This window comes from Hesperophylax consimilis, chromosome 5, assembly GCF_061612785.1.
Source record: "Hesperophylax consimilis isolate HC1 chromosome 5, BYU_Hcon_1.0, whole genome shotgun sequence".
Taxonomy (NCBI): Eukaryota; Metazoa; Arthropoda; class Insecta; order Trichoptera; family Limnephilidae; genus Hesperophylax; species Hesperophylax consimilis.
Genome location: NC_142840.1, coordinates 30403931 through 30422010, shown reverse-complemented (window position 1 = coordinate 30422010; position 18080 = coordinate 30403931). Strand labels below are relative to the sequence as shown.

Here is an 18080-nt window from a genome sequence, read left to right as displayed (position 1 = left end):
CTGCTGTTTAATAGCGTAGTGGATATTATGAAGAAATGCTCATAAGCTGTTTATGCTCTAGGTCTATCTATTCATGGGATATTGATACCAATGGCCCAATCAAGGATCTGATCTTCCCAAAGCCGGTGACCCAGGGCCAAGCGACGAAGCCCCTTCACCTTGTCGTACCGGTGGACGTGGTGGTGTGGGATGCCCGGAGACAACCCCCGCCGCTAACTCCTCACCCGTGCGCCCAAAACAACGGAAACTGCTCTCACCTCTGTCTTCTCGCCCCTGATCCTCCAGGTATTTACGAATCTTATTAAAATATTGCACCAAACCCTTCTCACGCTTTACTGGCTGTGGATTGATCTACAGTGAAATATCGATCGATCGTTCCCCGAATAATCTTTTTCCCGCATCTGTCATTAATTTCATATAAAACTCGCAAAAATAGATTTCATCTATTGTTCCTCTACGTATTGTTTTACCGCATCGCACACAGTTTTTGTACTAAATATTTTTATCTTTTTACTATGCGGAAAATCTTCGAAAACTAGAACAACCCACTGAATGAAGGGCGAATCTTGCCACGGTGGTACTAACTAAGTAACCGCCATGCCTTCCGCAGGGGTAGGCAGAGAGGACGGACCGCCAAACAACTCGGTCTTGGCACACACTTCTTGCCTCATTCACATTCATACATCGTCTCATACATACTCTTCTATTATTCTGACTCTGACATGGCCCGACTCGAGTATCTGATTCACTTGATCGTGCCATGTCTATCTCGGGCGTCCCCGACTTCTGCCACCATGCGCATTTGCGTCATATATTTTCCTTACACTCCTTTCTTCGCTCATTTGCTCTACATGCTCAAACCATCTAAGCGTCCCTTTCTTAATCTTACTCACTACGCTTACATCAGCCTTGCACTCTTTGCGGATCTCCACATTTCTTACATGATCATACATGGTTTTACCACACATACGCCTCAGGGATCTCATTTCTAGAGCATTCAGTCTACTTTCATCCTTTCTTTGCCAGTTCCATGCCTCACTTTCATACATCAGGGTGAGTACCAGCACTCCATTGTGGACCGAAAGAGAGAATCTCTGTGTTGTTTTGATATGACATTTGCGAATAACCGTGCAGCTCACCCAAGTGATATGACATTTGTGAATAACCGTGCAGTATCACCCAAGTAATATGACATTTGTGAATAACCGTGCAGTATCACCCAAGTAATATGACATTTGTGAATAACCGTGCAGCTCACCCAAGTAATATGACATTTGTGAATAACCGTGCAGTATCACCCAAGTAATATGACATTTGTGAATAACCGTGCAGCTCACCCAAGTGATATGACATTTGCAAATAACCGTGCAGCTCACCCAAGTAATATGACATTTGTGAATAACCGTGCAGTATCACCCAAGTAATATGACATTTGTGAATAACCGTGCAGCTCACCCAAGTGATATGACATTTGCAAATAACCGTGCAGCTCACCCAAGTAATATGACATTTGTGAATAACCGTGCAGTATCACCCAAGTAATATGACATTTGTGAATAACCGTGCAGCTCACCCAAGTGATATGACATTTGCAAATAACCGTGCAGCTCACCCAAGTAATATGACATTTGTGAATAACTGTGCAGCTCACCCAAGTGATATGACATTTGCAAATAACCGTGCAGCTCACCCAAGTAATATGACATTTGTGAATAACCGTGCAGCTCACCCAAGTGATATGACATTTGCAAATAACCGTGCAGCTCACCCAAGTAATATGACATTTGTGAATAACCGTGCAGCTCACCCAAGTGATATGACATTTGTGGATAACCGTGCAACTCACCCAAGTAATATGACATTTGTGAATAACCGTGCAGCTAACCCAAGTGATATGACATTTGTATGAATGTGGCATTTTTTCTGTTTTCCCACATCCATTGTTTATCTGAATTCAAGGTTTTTTTCAATATGTTCCTTTAAAAACGTTATATCGAGGATTAACTGTATTCTCAATGTTCCAGGTTACTCTTGTGCCTGCCCCACAGGCGTGAAGCTCCTCACCCCCTGGCAGTGCGCCGACGGGCCACAGTCGCAGCTGCTGGTGTTGCAGCGACGCGCCATCTGCCACGTTTCCTTGGACTCGCCTGACTTCACCAGCGTCATCTTGCCCATCAGCGGCATCAAACATGCCATGGCCGTCAACTACGATGCCGCCGGGGGATTCATCTACTGGACCGACGAACAGGTGACTTTTTCTTCTTCTGGTTTCCTCTTCTTTCTTATATGGCTATACTCAGGGCAATATTTCACAATGCGGACTACAGTCCGGAACAACTCTGTAGAACTGCACTAGTAACAGTCTAGTAGATCTAGGGAATTTTTATAATTATTTTTTCATTCATGTGTATTTGTAGATATTTCTCTTTTTGAAAATGCCCCTCAATTTATGTGACTGTCACAATTGGTGACCAAGCAGTTTGCCTGGTATGAATATGTTTTTAAAGCTAATCCTTACAAGAATAAATATGAAAGGATTGTTTATAGGCACTGACGATATCTCGGTCGCGCATCGACGGCAGCAACCAGTCAGTGGTAGTCTCAGGTGAGCTGCGCAGCCCCGACGGAGTGGCGGTGGACAGCGTGGCCGGAAACCTGTACTGGACGGACCCCAAGACCGACACTATCTCCACGGCCAGGCTCGATGGCTCCAGCAGAAAGGTAGACCTATATATTCTCTACGTTTATATTATTTAAAATACAAGTTATCAACTTCTTATATCAACCAAGAAAACTTTTCATATTTTTTTTTTTTTTTTGAAAGAAAGACAAACATTCCCAGGTTACGAATAACCCAACAATGTTTGAAAATCTCCTACTACCACCACAGAAAGCCGAAAATGTTGCTTGTGTTGTGATGGAGGACTTAGCCAGCCGAGGAATCGAACACGCGACGCTCGGGTGAGACCCAAGCGCTATGCCCACTCAACCACTGACTGGTCAATTTTATTTTTTATAAAGTGCAATAACTAAGTAAAAGTCAATACACTAGACTAAACATGAATCGCTTTTTAAATATGCCTATTTCTGACTGTCCTAAAACAGGTAATCTCCTAGTTGGACAGCCAAAGATCACTGTAATATGTAATTTGTCATGTTTTAAAAAAAAATAATAATAAAAAAATTAATAATAATAATATCTAAGTAGTACCGTTTCCACGGGATATAATCCACTTAATGTGAATAACAGTACATACTGAATAGTGACCAGAGATGTGCTTTATTTCAAATAAATCCATTTCAAATGGAAATGCAAAATGGGTATTTTGCATTTTGCATTTTAAATGCTTTTCTAAAAACCATTTTGCATTTTGCATTTTAAATGCTTTTCTCAATGCATTTTCCATTTTAAATGCTTTTTTGCAACATTCTTCCTACTATCTCCACTCATCTTTTTTTCATAAGCACCAAATATCAGTCGGTCCTCAACCTCGCTATGAGAGATAATTTACATTTGTCAATTGAGTGATACCATTACAAAAAATACTGATTCAAATACTGAACATGGCCATGACGCTGTAATATTAAATGTTAGATAGCAGTTTCTATGTTTTTACGTTGGCAACATTAGTCCCGCGCAAATTTTTTGTGGTTTCATAATCTGTAGTCGTGGTGTTTTTGGATTTACCATCATGTAATATGTTTGTTCTACATTGATGTCCATTATTAACCCTCCGTCGGGCGCAGCCGGCCTCAGAGGCCAACAAAAGACATTTTTTCCATCTCCAATTCTCAAAGGCGGCCCCCCGCCCTTCCCTCATTTTACTCGCATAACTTTAGGAACCTTACATGGCGCCCGTCTTCAGTCAGTCGTCGGTCTTTACGCAGCTCACTTACACCTTACACTCAGTTTCACAGGCCGCCTGCACCCGATTGCATCACAATTTTGAAGGTGACCTTTTTCAGGATATTTTTATTTGCAGTTTTTTTTCATTTTATTTTTTTTTATTTTTTTATTTTATTTTGTTTTATTTAAGTACGTAAAACAGGCATGGTGCCCAAGAATCAGTTGTTCATTATACTCAATTATGCCTGTTCTGTATGAAGTTTATCAGTATCTTGAGAAATAAGTTCTGTATTGGACCCTGGCCTTTCAGGCAGAGTGCGCCCGATTAAATTATAATTTCAGTTTTAGGCATTTTATATACATATGTTTCTGCTAAAATGGCTAGAAAAGATGATCTCTCTCAACGCAATGATGCTGATGATATGGTGACGTTTCTTCTCGATGATGATGCTTCTGAAGATCCAGCTTTGGTTGAAGATTTAGGCGATGAGAGCGACATCGGACAACTAGCTCGGCGAAGTCTGAATACAAGTGGAATGCCGATTCAGTTGCAAACTCTCTTCCAATAAAACACATCCCCTACAACACCTCAAAAAAGGCAAAGGTGTGGAATATGCGTGTTTGAATCAGGATTTAGGAGGATGACGAATTACGAATGTTTAGGTTGTCATCAACCGATCTGTTTACTCCACGTAAACGCGCTGTGCCAAACTTGTTTTTCGGCTGCTGATTTGGGAACCTCATCGTCCATATCTGGCTACGGCTGCAGTCAGTAGAGACTACCTACCTTACCTTTAAATTTTTATTACTTTAAAACTTTTATTACTTTTATGGAGCTCGGTTTGACCAATTATTTTGAACACTGTTTTTGGAAAATTGTTTATTTTAGTTTATGGTTGGTAATGTTTAATAAACTGGTTATTTTGTGTTATATTTGGTTTAATTCCTTTCTATAGATCCTAGTAAAGACTACCCGACAAGTATTTTGTATTAGAATTAATATAGTGGAAGGTGGGGGCTAAAAATATATTGGTGGCCTCTCAGGCCAAGTGCAAATGTTGCAAATGCAAAAAATAAATATTGGATGGGAAAGGGTCAGAGTATTTGATGCATTTGACATTAAGCGCTGCTATAAATGCTACGGGTTCAACCATAAAGGGAGCGAATGTAAAAAAGACTCCTTTGTATGCCCTAAATGTACAGGTGGTCATAAAAGTGAAGAATGCAAGGCTATTAGAGGAACAGAAAAGTGTAATAATTGTATTAATACTAAAAACAAGTTGAAGATAAACCTAGACTCAAATCATCCAGCGTGGAGCTTCGAATGTCCAGTATACAAAAGGAAATTGGAATTGGAGAAGAAGAAGGTAAATTTTTTATAAAATGCAACCAACTGCAAGGAATTATATACTTAAATATTCAGAGTCTGATATCGAATAATGAAGAAATCCAGATACTAATAGAACGAAATGATCCTGCACTTGTAATGTTAAGCGAGACTCACATAACATGCGATATTGAAGATAGCGAAGTTACTTTTGAAGGATATACAACAATACGCTGTGATTCCTACAGTAGACATACAGGGGGAGCAATAATAATTATCAAAAAAGACATATTATATGAAGTTATTTCTAACACACAATATGAAAAGAACTGCTGGATACTTGCGATCAGGATAACTTCTGGATATAAGAAAGGAGTATACGGAGTAATTTACCATTCTCCAAATGCAAGTACCAAAGACTTTCTATCATTTATAGAGAACTGGTGCACCCAAAACCTAGAAGAGGAAGAAAATAATATCCTAACTGGTGACTTTAATATAAATTTCAAAAATTTGAATGATACATATACTAAAAGACTTAAAAAAATTATCCAAGCATCGGGAATGAAACAACTTGTTAAAAGTGAGACACGAATAACGGATAAATCCAGGACGTTAATTGACCTTGTCATATCCAACAGATTAGATTTGAATGTAAAAGTTCTAGATGAGCCAAAAATAACCGACCATAACCTTATACACATTACAGATAACACAAAAAGAACTAATACGAAAACCAGCAAAGAAATAAAATACAGAAATTATAAAAAATATAACAGTGAAAGGTTAATTGAACTTCTGGGTGATATGAATGAACTTCATCAAATGGAATTTAATGAAAAGTCTAAATCATTAATAAATAACCTTCAAGAAGTAATCGACCAGTTAATACCAATCCAAACTACTAAAATAAGAGGAACAAATAAATGGTATAACATAAAACTACAATCAATACAATATGAAAGAGATAGAATGTACAAAATTGCAAAAATCTCAAGAAACTCACAAGACTGGAAAGCATTCAAAAATGCAAGAAATAAATACTCAAAACAACTGAAAGTTTGTAAGAACGATTACTTCAAAAATAAAATTATCTGTGAAAAAGGAGACACTAAAAAAATGTGGAAAACCATAAAAGGATTAATGCAAACTGAAGATAAAGGGATGAAACATGACATTGAATTTCCACATCAGATACAGGGTAGCATACAGAACTGCTTCAACAAATATTTTGTAAACAGCATAACGGAATTACATCAGAGTATACCATTACTGAAGGAAGACAACCGCGTGAGAAATGTTCCCCTAAACCGAGAAAAACTTGTGTTTAAAGAGATTGATGAAACATATCTTTTACAGATTCTAAACAGCACCAAATCAAAAGAGAGTCCAGATGGAATAAGTTTTACAGTTTTAAGGGATGCAATGCCAGTGATAGGACCTCATCTACTGAACATAATAAATGAATCGTTAAGAAGTGGAAAATTTCCAAACACATGGAAAACATCTATTGTGATCCCGATTCCGAAAGTTGTTAATACCAGAAAATGTGAAGAATTTAGACCTATAAATATGTTACCAAAATACGAACAGGTACTAGAAATTGTAATAAAGAAACAACTCGTTGAGTATTTGGAAAAACATCATATATTATGTGACGAACAATCAGGATTCCGTAATAATAACTCTTGTGAAGCTGCAATAAACATTGTGATTGATACATGGAAGAAAGAAACAGATAATAAAAAAATCACCATTGCAGCATTCTTAGATTTTAAAAGAGCATTTGAAACGATAGAAAGGAAAAAACTTTTGGAAAAATTAGAAGATATAGGTCTTTCTGAAGTAGCTCTAAATCTTTTCAAAGAATATCTCCATGAAAGAAAACAGGTAACAAAAGTGGAAAGCTCAGAATCAGAACCGATAGAAAACAACCTCGGTGTTCCACAAGGGTCGGTATTAGGTCCAATTCTATTCATTATTTACATTAATGATATAATTAAAACCATAAAACATTGCAAAATTAGATTATTTGCAGACGATACATTAATCTATATTTCATGTGAAGAGTACACAGATGCAATCAATAAATTAAATGAAGACCTTCAAAATATAGCGAAATGGCTGAAATTAAACAAATTAAAACTGAATGTCAACAAAACAAAATATATGGAAATAGGCAACAAAACGCATAACACAGAGTTAAAATTGACAATTAATGACGAAAAAATTGAAAAAGTAAATGAAATTAAGTACCTAGGTGTGATACTAGATTCAAAACTAACTTTCGCAGCAAATTTTGAATATGTGCTAAAGAAGGTATCTAAAAAAGTCAATTTTCTTAGAAGATTAAGAAATAAACTAAATGGAAACACTACAGAGCTGATTTATAAAACTATAGTTGCTCCACATTTAGATTATTGCTCTACTATGTTATATTTGGCCAATGAAGGAAACTTGAACAAGCTAGATGTTATACAGAATAGAGCTATGAGATGTATACTAGGAAAAGGAAAATACGCAAGCATAGATCAAATGAGAGAACAGCTAAATTGGATTTCTATAAAAAAGAGACTATTATATAATGTGTTAATTTTTGTACATAAAATCATGAACAACCAAATGCCAAAATATTTTAAGGATGAAATTGTTTTTAATAGAGATGTTCATAATTACGAAACCAGAAATGTAAATAGGATTAGATTGCCACATATGAAAAAAACAAAATCACAGAACTGCCTAATGTACAAAGGACTAAAAATGTATGATGAAATGCCTGAAAGTCTGAAGAATGAAGGAAGAATGAATGTATTTAAAAAGAAATGTTATATTTATTGTAAAAATATGTAAAATTACAAAATGAAATATGATCTTGTTTATATTAGTTTATATTCAAATGTATAAACTAACTCAATAAATAATTAAAAAAAAAAAAAAAAAAAAAAGTGCGCCCGATTTCGGTTCGCCCATAGGTGTGCCTGACGGAGGGTTAAATGACAAAATTGTTTGAAAATTCTATAATTATTTTAATTGTTTGACCTGAGAAACCATTTTGCATTTTCAATGCATTTTGAAAATAGGTATTTTGCATTTTGCATTTGAAATGCTTTTCTAAAAACCATTTTGCATTTTGCATTTTCAAATGGAAAAATTTTGACCCATTTCCATTTTGCATTTCAAATGGTTTTGGGTACCCATTTTGCACATCTCTGATAGTGACTAATCAATGTGTAATAGCCACTTATAAATCTAAACAGTGAGTACATTTCTCCATATTTTATAATTTTCCTCATCCACACGAAGCCGATTGCTTCCTCATGTCGAAACTTTTCTACGTTATTACAACTGTTTAAAATTGATCATGAAATTAACCAAATGTTCAGGAGATCTTATTGATGATTCTCCTTAGTCCTGTAGCCTCCAGCTTTAGAGAAAGACCTCCCTCAGATGTTCCCAGTTTTGCATATTCTTTGCAGCCCTCACCCAATAGAAGCCGGCAGTTTAGGTCATTTCATTGATAACAAAGCATTACCAACTCCACCACTCTTGGAGAGTTTTGGTCGCCTCCGGGAAACGTCTCCACTAGTGCTGGTTTCCTGCTGTTATCCTCCAGTCGTCCATTGTATCCAAGGCTGAGGTGTTTGATCTACTTTTGCATTCCAGGTTCTGATAAATGAGGACTTGCACGATCCAAGAGCCATAGCGGTAGCCCCATCCCTCGGTTGGATGTTCTGGTCGGATTGGTTCGAGAAGAAGCCTAAAATAGAGCGGGCTTCCCTGGACGGGAGTGACCGAGTGCTGTTGGTGTCCGACCGCCTGGGCTGGCCGAATGGCATCGCTCTGGATATAGAAGCAAACAAGTTATATTGGGGCGACGCAAGCACGCACAGAATTGAGGTAAATATTGTTGATCCATTTATAAAACCACTAAAAGCGGTGCCATATATATTTCTTATTCTGGTGCCATATCCTATTGGAGGTTGGCTATCATCAGGGAAATCATTACCAGACACAAGCAGACTGCAGCCCAAACAACTTAGCGGAAATGCTAATTCAATATGGTGTGAATAGAAATTGAAGGGAATATAAACACAAATATCACATTACATAATGCAAGTAAATTACGCCGTGTTAATGTAATGCTATAATATTTGTAGGTTATCAACATGGACGGTTCTGACCGCAGAGAAATCTTGAGTGATAATCTTCCTCATATATTTGGTCTCACTTTGCTGGATGACTACCTTTATTGGACTGACTGGCAGAGAAGAAGTTTAAATCGAGTTCATAAAGTCACTGGTAAGTTTCATCTCGTTTGTTACATATTCATTTTGTTCACCGTTTCACGATCATACGTGTTACAGTCCTTATCATTCCTGTATATGTGATATTTCAGGTGAAAGAGAATACATCATAGAGCAATTAGCAGACTTGATGGGGCTCACGGCCTTCAAGCTGGGTGAACCTATTGGAAGCAATCCTTGTGCCTTTAATAATGGAAACTGTTCCCACCTGTGCTTCAATCGACCCAAAGATTTTGTTTGCGACTGTCCTATAGGTATGTTATTCAGATTTCCTTTGAACGGGTGATCAACGACAAACTGCTCACATACCGCGAGAGATACCGCTGGCGCAGTGATTTTCTCATATATGTAACTAATATTTGGGACAGTGTGTGCAACGTTACGGTGAGACCCAAACGGTTACACTGAACATTTCCAAGGCCTTTGACTGAGTTTGGCACTGAGGACTTGTTAACTAATTATCCGCATCCGTGTGTACCTGGATTGTCCACTTTTTGAGATAGAGGTCGATTCCGACGGTTACTGGCGGTTGCTGGCATCCCACAGTAGTAAAAAAAAAAAAAAAACACCCTTTAGTTTTATAACCATTAATATTTTTGATGATCTCACTATTTATTGTATTCGGATTGCAGGTTTAGAATTGGGAAAGGATAAAAAAACGTGCTTAAAACCGTCCGCCTTTTTGGTGTACGCTAAAAAAGATAAAATAGTTCGACTGAGTATTGAAAATTCAGACAACGAGCCTTTTATCCTAGTCAGAGATGTCCTAGCAGCCAGGTGAGTAATTTTATACAGTGTAAATGTTAATATTTAAAAAAATCAGCTAATCTTTCGTCGTCAACATATGTTGCTGCTTGATTATTATGCCTAACAGTGACAATTCTTAAATAAATCCAAATTTATATTATATAATTCTAAATCATGATGCATTCTTCAATTACTACTCGTTTTCTAGTGGACACATTCAACATTCTGGTATTTTCAATCTTTTTCGTTTTTATGCCAGAGGAGAATCATAATATTATGAAAGCATTTAGCATGATAAATTTTATTTGTCGATATCACACAGGGCTTTTACTGGGGTCGATTTTGTGTAACTTTTGATGTTTTTGTTCCAGTGCTCTGGCAATACATGTGGCAGAAGGTCGTCTTTACTGGGCAGACGCAGACTCTAAGATGAAAAGTATAGGCAGGTGTGCCATAAATGGATCCAATGCTGAAAAAATTATCGAATGGACAAATGATGTTGAAGGTATAAATCTACTTGCACTCTTATTTCTGTTTTGTATCATATTCTTCCCCTTGTCCTATTCCCTATATGGGACTGGGCTACTTCACTGGCCTACGTCAATTGTAGGTCCACCCTTTTCAGTTGCTTCCCCTTAACATATTCAGGTTGAGGACCCATCGCTTCAACAAAGCGCCCTCAGATGTCCCTGTCCTGGGATACCTCACAGCCTCTACAGTTGCTTTCCTTGAGAAACTGTAATTTTATTATTCAAATCAAATACATTTTGCTAAAAACTGGCATTCACAAGGTTAAAACCACTGACAATATGTTTTCAGGTCTAGCAATCGATTGGGCCGGCAAGAACATTTATTGGACAGACATCACGGTTCAGCGAATCGAAGTAGCTCGCTTGGATGGATTCAGCCGGAGGTCCTTGATATGGCAAGGACTAAGGAAGCCTAAAAGCATCGTTCTGGATCCTAATAAAGGGTATGATTTTTGTTTTTTTACATGTCAGATAAACCACATTCCCCTATCTGAATTTTTTCCATCTTCAAAGATAGATCCCGCAATGTTTGGTCAGAGTATTGACACTACTCAATCTATGCCTCAATGCAAAGGACTATCCCATCAAAATCGTGGTTTCAACAACTTCCCCACATCTAGAAAAAAGAAATTTCCCCACTTATTCCAATGAGGATCGGATATTTTTCGTTTACTGACTTTATTTCTTCTTACATTTTTAAAATTCACGTACTGACTCCTCAGATTGTACATTCTTTGGTCTAGAAGTGTGAACTTTAGCTCGCATTCTTATAGTTTGTCCCTCTCTAAACAAATATCCTCTCTTCTTCTATGAAGTCTTATCTAAAATTGCCTCCCTCCATTCAATATCTCATCAAGTCTGAATTCGACTCCAATCTTCCATACACTTTTAAAATTTACCAATAATTCTCATTAGATCTTTGGTTTTATGACACTATGTACACTACATGTTAACCTTTTAGCAATTACCAATATTTTTGTTTTTTTTTGGATTTTTGGTTTACCTTATAATATTTTCCAATAATTTTATGTAAACTTTGTATATTTATGTATTTATGATTATGTGCATGCATGAGTATACGTATGTGATTGTATGTGTGTATGTCTATATATACTGATTGTCGTTCATTCGGTAGCCACTTTCCACACTAAACAGACTTTGCACTTGTGTTCCTGCCCAGTAAAAATTCCATTCATCGTCGGGCCCGACTTGTACCCAACCTCGACGTTCAAAATTATTCACCAAAACAGACTTGTCCAAATCTGTGCAGAATGAAACCTTTGTCCTTTCAGCTGCAGGACCAGGTATCCTAAGGTACACAAATTATGAGAAGTATTCTTTAAGATTCTGGAAGAACTAGGCATCCAAAGTAGGTCATTAACCATCCGCCTGCCTATGTAACCTATTTAACCTAGTTTTTGTTTCATCACTTTTCATGACTTCATATCACTTTTTGGAGGTGTGTTGAATTGTCATTTTGATGACATACCCGGTCACGCATATATGTGTATGTATGCGTATTAATGTATGTGTATATATTGAGTAATAGGTATATATACGGATACATAAATATATGCGTATGTATATATGTGTATATGTAAGCATATTAATGTACCCGCCTCAGAACAGAAATCTTCTAGTGGGGCGGGTTACTTATTTGTTTGTATATGATAATGTTATTTCAATAAACTCCTGGGTTGCCGGCAATTAAAAAAATAAAAATAAAAATTATCCAACCAAGCGATGGCTACCCAAATTTGGGCAGGTGATTTTTATGAATAACTAGCTGGTACCTAGTTGTTTAAGTAGTACCGGTTGTTTAAGTAATTTTCAAAAAGTTTTAGTAGTTTTCCTCTTATTCCTATAATTACTAGTATTTTAAGTAATTTACCATGATCAATAGTATCAAAGGCTTTTGAGTAATCTATAAATAAGACTAATGTATGTTTTTTACAGTTTAATTAATTATTTATCATGTTCTTCAAGGTACATGTATTGGACGGAATGGGGATCCAAGTGCATCAAGCGGGCCGGCATGGATGGATCCCACCCAATCACTCTCCTGGACCAGGTCAAGGCCAGTGGCCTTATCCTCGACCTGGAGATGAGGAAGCTCCTTTGGACCACCCTGGACAATCCCGCTATTGAAATGGCCGACATGGACGGCTCAGGCAGGAGAGTTCTCATTTCGGAAAACATCAAGATGCCATATTCCTTGACACTGCATAATGACTACATCTATTGGTCAGATTGGGCATTAGGTATGCATATAACAATTTTATTCATTTATTATTTGGACTGTAGAGAAGGTCAGGTTTTTTATATATGTATTATACCTACTTAGGTTATTGTTGGTTCTCTCCCGTAAATGTACATATATATTTTTATGCATGAGAATAAAACTGTAACAAGTTTCGTACATACAGCACTTTTCGAAAAAAAAAATGCATCAGGCTAATGACGGAGCTCGAAGTCCTGAAATTAGGGATGGTAGGTAACAACTTTTTTCAGACACCAACTGGTTCTTCAAAAAGCAAAAACCATGGGTTGGTGACCATTTTAAAATTATTTGTCATTTTTTACAATGTTTCTAATACATATATTTAGTTTTTATAAATATGTATTCCACAAAGAACCGGTTCCATAAATAAATGGTTTCTTGGAGAAATAATATCTACAGTTTCAGTGACAATAATACCATAGACAGCAATAATTTTATCTACCTACAGACTTGACGTTTCATCCTTGCTCATACTAATTTAAAGAAATAAACGCAAATAAAGCTATATTTAAGCAGTAAAAAAGTGCAGAATACATTGATTTCACGATCGTGTGTTGTTTGTGTGTTTTCAAACTTTAAAAAAGTGAATCTGTGCTCTATTTCATTGTTTGTGAAAAAAGGACAATAAGACACAACAATTTAGTGAATTAAACAATTAACAAACAGTGAAACATAACGAAATTTAAAGTTTATCCTAAATATCTAGAACCTATTAAGGTTTTTATTAAAAAACGGTGTTTTTTACTTTAAAAAATAATGAATCCACATCAATTCATGGATTCTGCGAAGGAGGCAATTGATGATTTATTGAATTGTGTTCAAGATAAAGTGAATAAATTTAATAAAGAACAAATTAACTTAATTACAACAAAAACAAGTGCTATATTTAACTGGATGGGACATCTAACTCTTCAGTTATCTGAAGCAAAGGGAAAAATAGTCGAACCAACATTTGGATACGGCAAAGTAGCTGAAAACCAAAATAAAACATTGGAAAGTGATTACAAATTAATAGTTTCTTCGAGCAATGCTGACGAATCTTCAGAAAATATACAAAATAAAATCAGGAAGAAAATTAACTTAAGTAAGATTGGTGCAAAAGTGATTGGTGTTAATGCGATATCTAAAAATAGAATACTTATAAAATGTTCGACAAAGTACGATGCGGAAAAAATGAGTAAAGCTATTGGAGACGAGTTCAAAGACATCAGCGCTATAGAAATTAAAAAGAAAAGACCAACTATAATACTTAAGGGCATTGCTAATGACTATAATAAGGATGATATAATACAAGATATAATCGAACAGAATGAAGATATCAAGGATGTGATGATAGATAAACCAGAAATTGAGATGACGTTAAAAAAGATCTTGAAAAACAAATATAATAACACATCTAATTACATAATAGAAGTTAGTACTGAAATAAGAAGAAGGCTAGTATATACCGGTAAAATCTATGTGGGATACCAGAGAATACAAGTAGAGGATGCCCATCCTCTAGTGCAATGCTATCACTGCCTGGGCTTTGGACATACTTCTGTCAGGTGTCTTCATAAAGAAAAGGACAAACCATTGTGTACACACTGTGCTGGTGATCATTCCTACAAAGATTGTGCTAACAAAGATAAAGAACCTAAATGTAAAAATTGTGATAAAAAAAATAAAAAAATGAACTGGAATATTGACATCAGGCATTCTGCAAACGATAAAACGAAATGTATTGTGTATAAAAAAATGAGCTTTTTAGCAAAAGAAAAAATAGAATATTGACTAGAAATAAGATTAAACCTGTCTCAAAATAGATTTAGTGTTATTACATTTTATTACATAAATATCGTTATAAAAATTATAAAAAATCACAAATTAACTAACAAAAATAACATTATTATATTACATTATTTTTTTAATAGTAATATCATAACGTCACCTTCAAAAACATTTTTTTGTTTACTTAAACATGCATTTTTTCACTGTGTACTATATTTCACATTCATAATTATAAAAACAGCTTTTAAATTTTTTTTTAAATATGAAAAATATTCTGAAATAACACTAGATGTGAACATACAGTTTATTTTATATTTATTAAGCCTTTATCAAAAATTACTTGTACCAATTAGCTTCAAATACAATCACTTTTATTTTGTTAAATATTTAACATTAAATTCTTCAATTTATACTCAAAATATGTCTGTTAAACAAAACAAGAAAACAATTAATTACCATCACGAATTAAATGGCGCAGAATAATTTTTCTTATATAGATAATGATAATGAAATAGAAAGTAGTACAGTAAATAATTTAGAAGATTGGATAAAAAAACAAAACATAAATTCGTCTGATAATCTTGTTTGTATTCAATTAAATATTAGATCTATACAAAAATATTGGGATGTATTGCATATATATTTAATTAATTGTTTGAAGCATATTGACATTCTGATGCTATGTGAAACATCTGTACAAAATGAAAGTATGTGTATTTACAATATTCCTGGATATAATGCATATAACTACTGCAGAACTGATAAGTCAGGAGGAGGAATTATATTGTATATAAGAAACAAATTTGAATTTAGACTAAAAACATTAAAATCAATACATTTTGAAAATATATCAGGAAAGCTCATACTCCAGGACAAAACTAAAGTCAATATAATAGCTATCTATAGACCTCCTAATTTCAGTAAATCTTCATTTCTGACGGAATTATCATCATATCTTGAGACAGTTAATAGTAAGGAAAATATTATCTTACTTGGAGATATAAATCTTAATTTGCTTGATGAACAAGATAATATTGTAACTTCGTATGAAAACTTACTTACTAACCATTATTTAACTAAATGCATCAATGTAGTAACCAGAGAAGCTGTATCAAATGGACAAATTACTCGCACGTGTATTGACCATATATTTGTCAAATTTAGAGGCAAGAAAATAACAGCTTGCGTCTGTGAAAATAATATTGCCGATCATTTTATCACTGCTATTAATATAAAATGTCATAAACGTCAGGTAGACTTTGCAAATAAGTATATTCAAATCATCTCACAAAAGGATATTGATAGACATATCAGAGATTATAACTGGAGTAAACTTATAGAGGATAAGGATTGTATTTCATTATATGAAAAAATAAAATCTTTATTTAATAAATTTTACAAGAGTAGTTCTAAAACGATAGTGCAAAACCCGAAAACACGACCTTATGCAATAAATGAATGGGTAAGCAGTGAATTATTATGTCAAATAAATAAAAGGGATAAACAATATAAAAAATGGAAAAGTACACCAACAAACAAAACATATGAAACAGAATACAAAAAATCACGAAACCTTGTCAATAAAATTATAAATAAAGATAAAACTAACTACTATAATAATAAATTTAAAAACTGTTTTAATGATACAAAAAAAACCTGGGATGTGATAAATAATATTTTAGGACGTAAACCCAAAAACGATTGTGATGAAACGATAACACGATATATGTTAAAAGATAGAACTGAGGATTCTGTGTCAAATGATTTTGTGAATTACTTCTCGGATAGCATCAGCAACATGTTACATAAATGCAATCACAAAGCTACTAATATTGTACTGGAAGAACTGCCTCACAGTTTATTTATACCAAGAGCTACTATAACTGATATTGAAAACATTGTTAAAAAAATGAAAAACTCTAAAAGCACAGGTATTGACAATATAAGAATGTTTGATTTAAAAAGAAATATAAAAACTCTTGGGCCAATAATTACTCATTTAATCAATACGATAATAAAGCAAGCAAAAATTCCACAAGAATTTAAATGTAGCATTACTAGACCAATATTTAAAGGTGGAAAACACATTGAACTGGGAAATTATAGGCCTATTAGTATACTACCTGCGTTAGAAAAAATTCTCGAAAAATTTTTATCAAATAAATTAAATAATTACATTGAAAAATTCGCTATCATAGATCCAAATCAATATGGCTTTCAAAGAAAAAAAAATACTGAAAAATTACTGCAAGATTTTTCCAATTACATAAATAATCAATTAAATAATAAATTACATGTTATTGTGTTATTTATCGATAACTCTAAAGCTTTTGACACAATTAACTCTAAAAAACTGCTAGAAACCTTAGAAAAAATCGGAATAAGAGGAAATGTGTTAAATTTATTTAAAGATTATCTTAGAAATAGAAAAATATGTACCAAAATAAATAATACTTTTAGTAAAACAAAGAATGTATCTGCAGGAGTTCCACAAGGTTCCATATTGGGACCTACACTATATATAATTTATGTAACTATAATGAAAAAACTTTTCTCTTTTGTTAAACATTTTGTATTTGCAGATGATACGGCATTGGTCATATCACATAAAGATCTAAAAATTGCAGTTGAACTCATGCAAATTGACTTTAATCAACTTTGTAAATGGTCACATGATGCAGGACTATTAATAAATGCTAAAAAAACCAAAGTTATGCATATAAGATCACCTAATGCCAGATTTCAATTCAATCCTAATATTATTTCTCATAGTTTTAATTGCATCCATAAAAATATCCCGACTAATTGTAAATGTGAAAGCTTAGAATTAGTTACAGAATATGTCTATCTTGGTGTTACAGTAGATTGCTTTTTCAAATGGGACAAACATATTAAAAAAACCTGTAAAAGACTCAGATCAATTGCTGGCAGAATGTACACATTAAATTTTTTCCTATCAATTGAAACACTTAAAATAATTTATATGTCAATGGCAGAATCTATTATAAGATATGGATTAACCATATGGGGAAATACTAGTACAACCAATCTGAAACAAGTCCAAGTTGTACAAAACGCAATTGTAAAATTACTAGTCGTCCCTAATATTTTTAAACAGAGACATAATACACCGTTGCTGTTTCAGAGTGCCAAAATTTTACCTGTTAAGGCTATACTATGGCAAAAAATCATAATTCAGTATATATTTACCCCACAGCATAAAGAAAAATTAGAACATAAATACAGTACTAGATTCACGCGCAATGACGGGTTA

The 18080-nt window shown here is 34.5% G+C and overlaps 1 protein-coding gene across 1 annotated transcript in view; it reads left to right on the top strand.

The window, feature by feature from the left end:
* Positions 1-18080, top strand: part of arr (low-density lipoprotein receptor-related protein 6) — a 41850-nt gene that overhangs the window by 4811 nt on the left and 18959 nt on the right. Inside the window, exons 5-14 of the mRNA XM_089631795.1 lie at positions 62-285; positions 2025-2248; positions 2548-2721; positions 8838-9071; positions 9332-9473; positions 9571-9732; positions 10111-10255; positions 10597-10730; positions 11045-11198; positions 12742-13016. Of these exons, the coding sequence (XP_089487921.1) occupies positions 62-285; positions 2025-2248; positions 2548-2721; positions 8838-9071; positions 9332-9473; positions 9571-9732; positions 10111-10255; positions 10597-10730; positions 11045-11198; positions 12742-13016 (1868 nt within the window). The remainder of the gene's footprint in view (positions 1-61; positions 286-2024; positions 2249-2547; positions 2722-8837; positions 9072-9331; positions 9474-9570; positions 9733-10110; positions 10256-10596; positions 10731-11044; positions 11199-12741; positions 13017-18080) is intronic.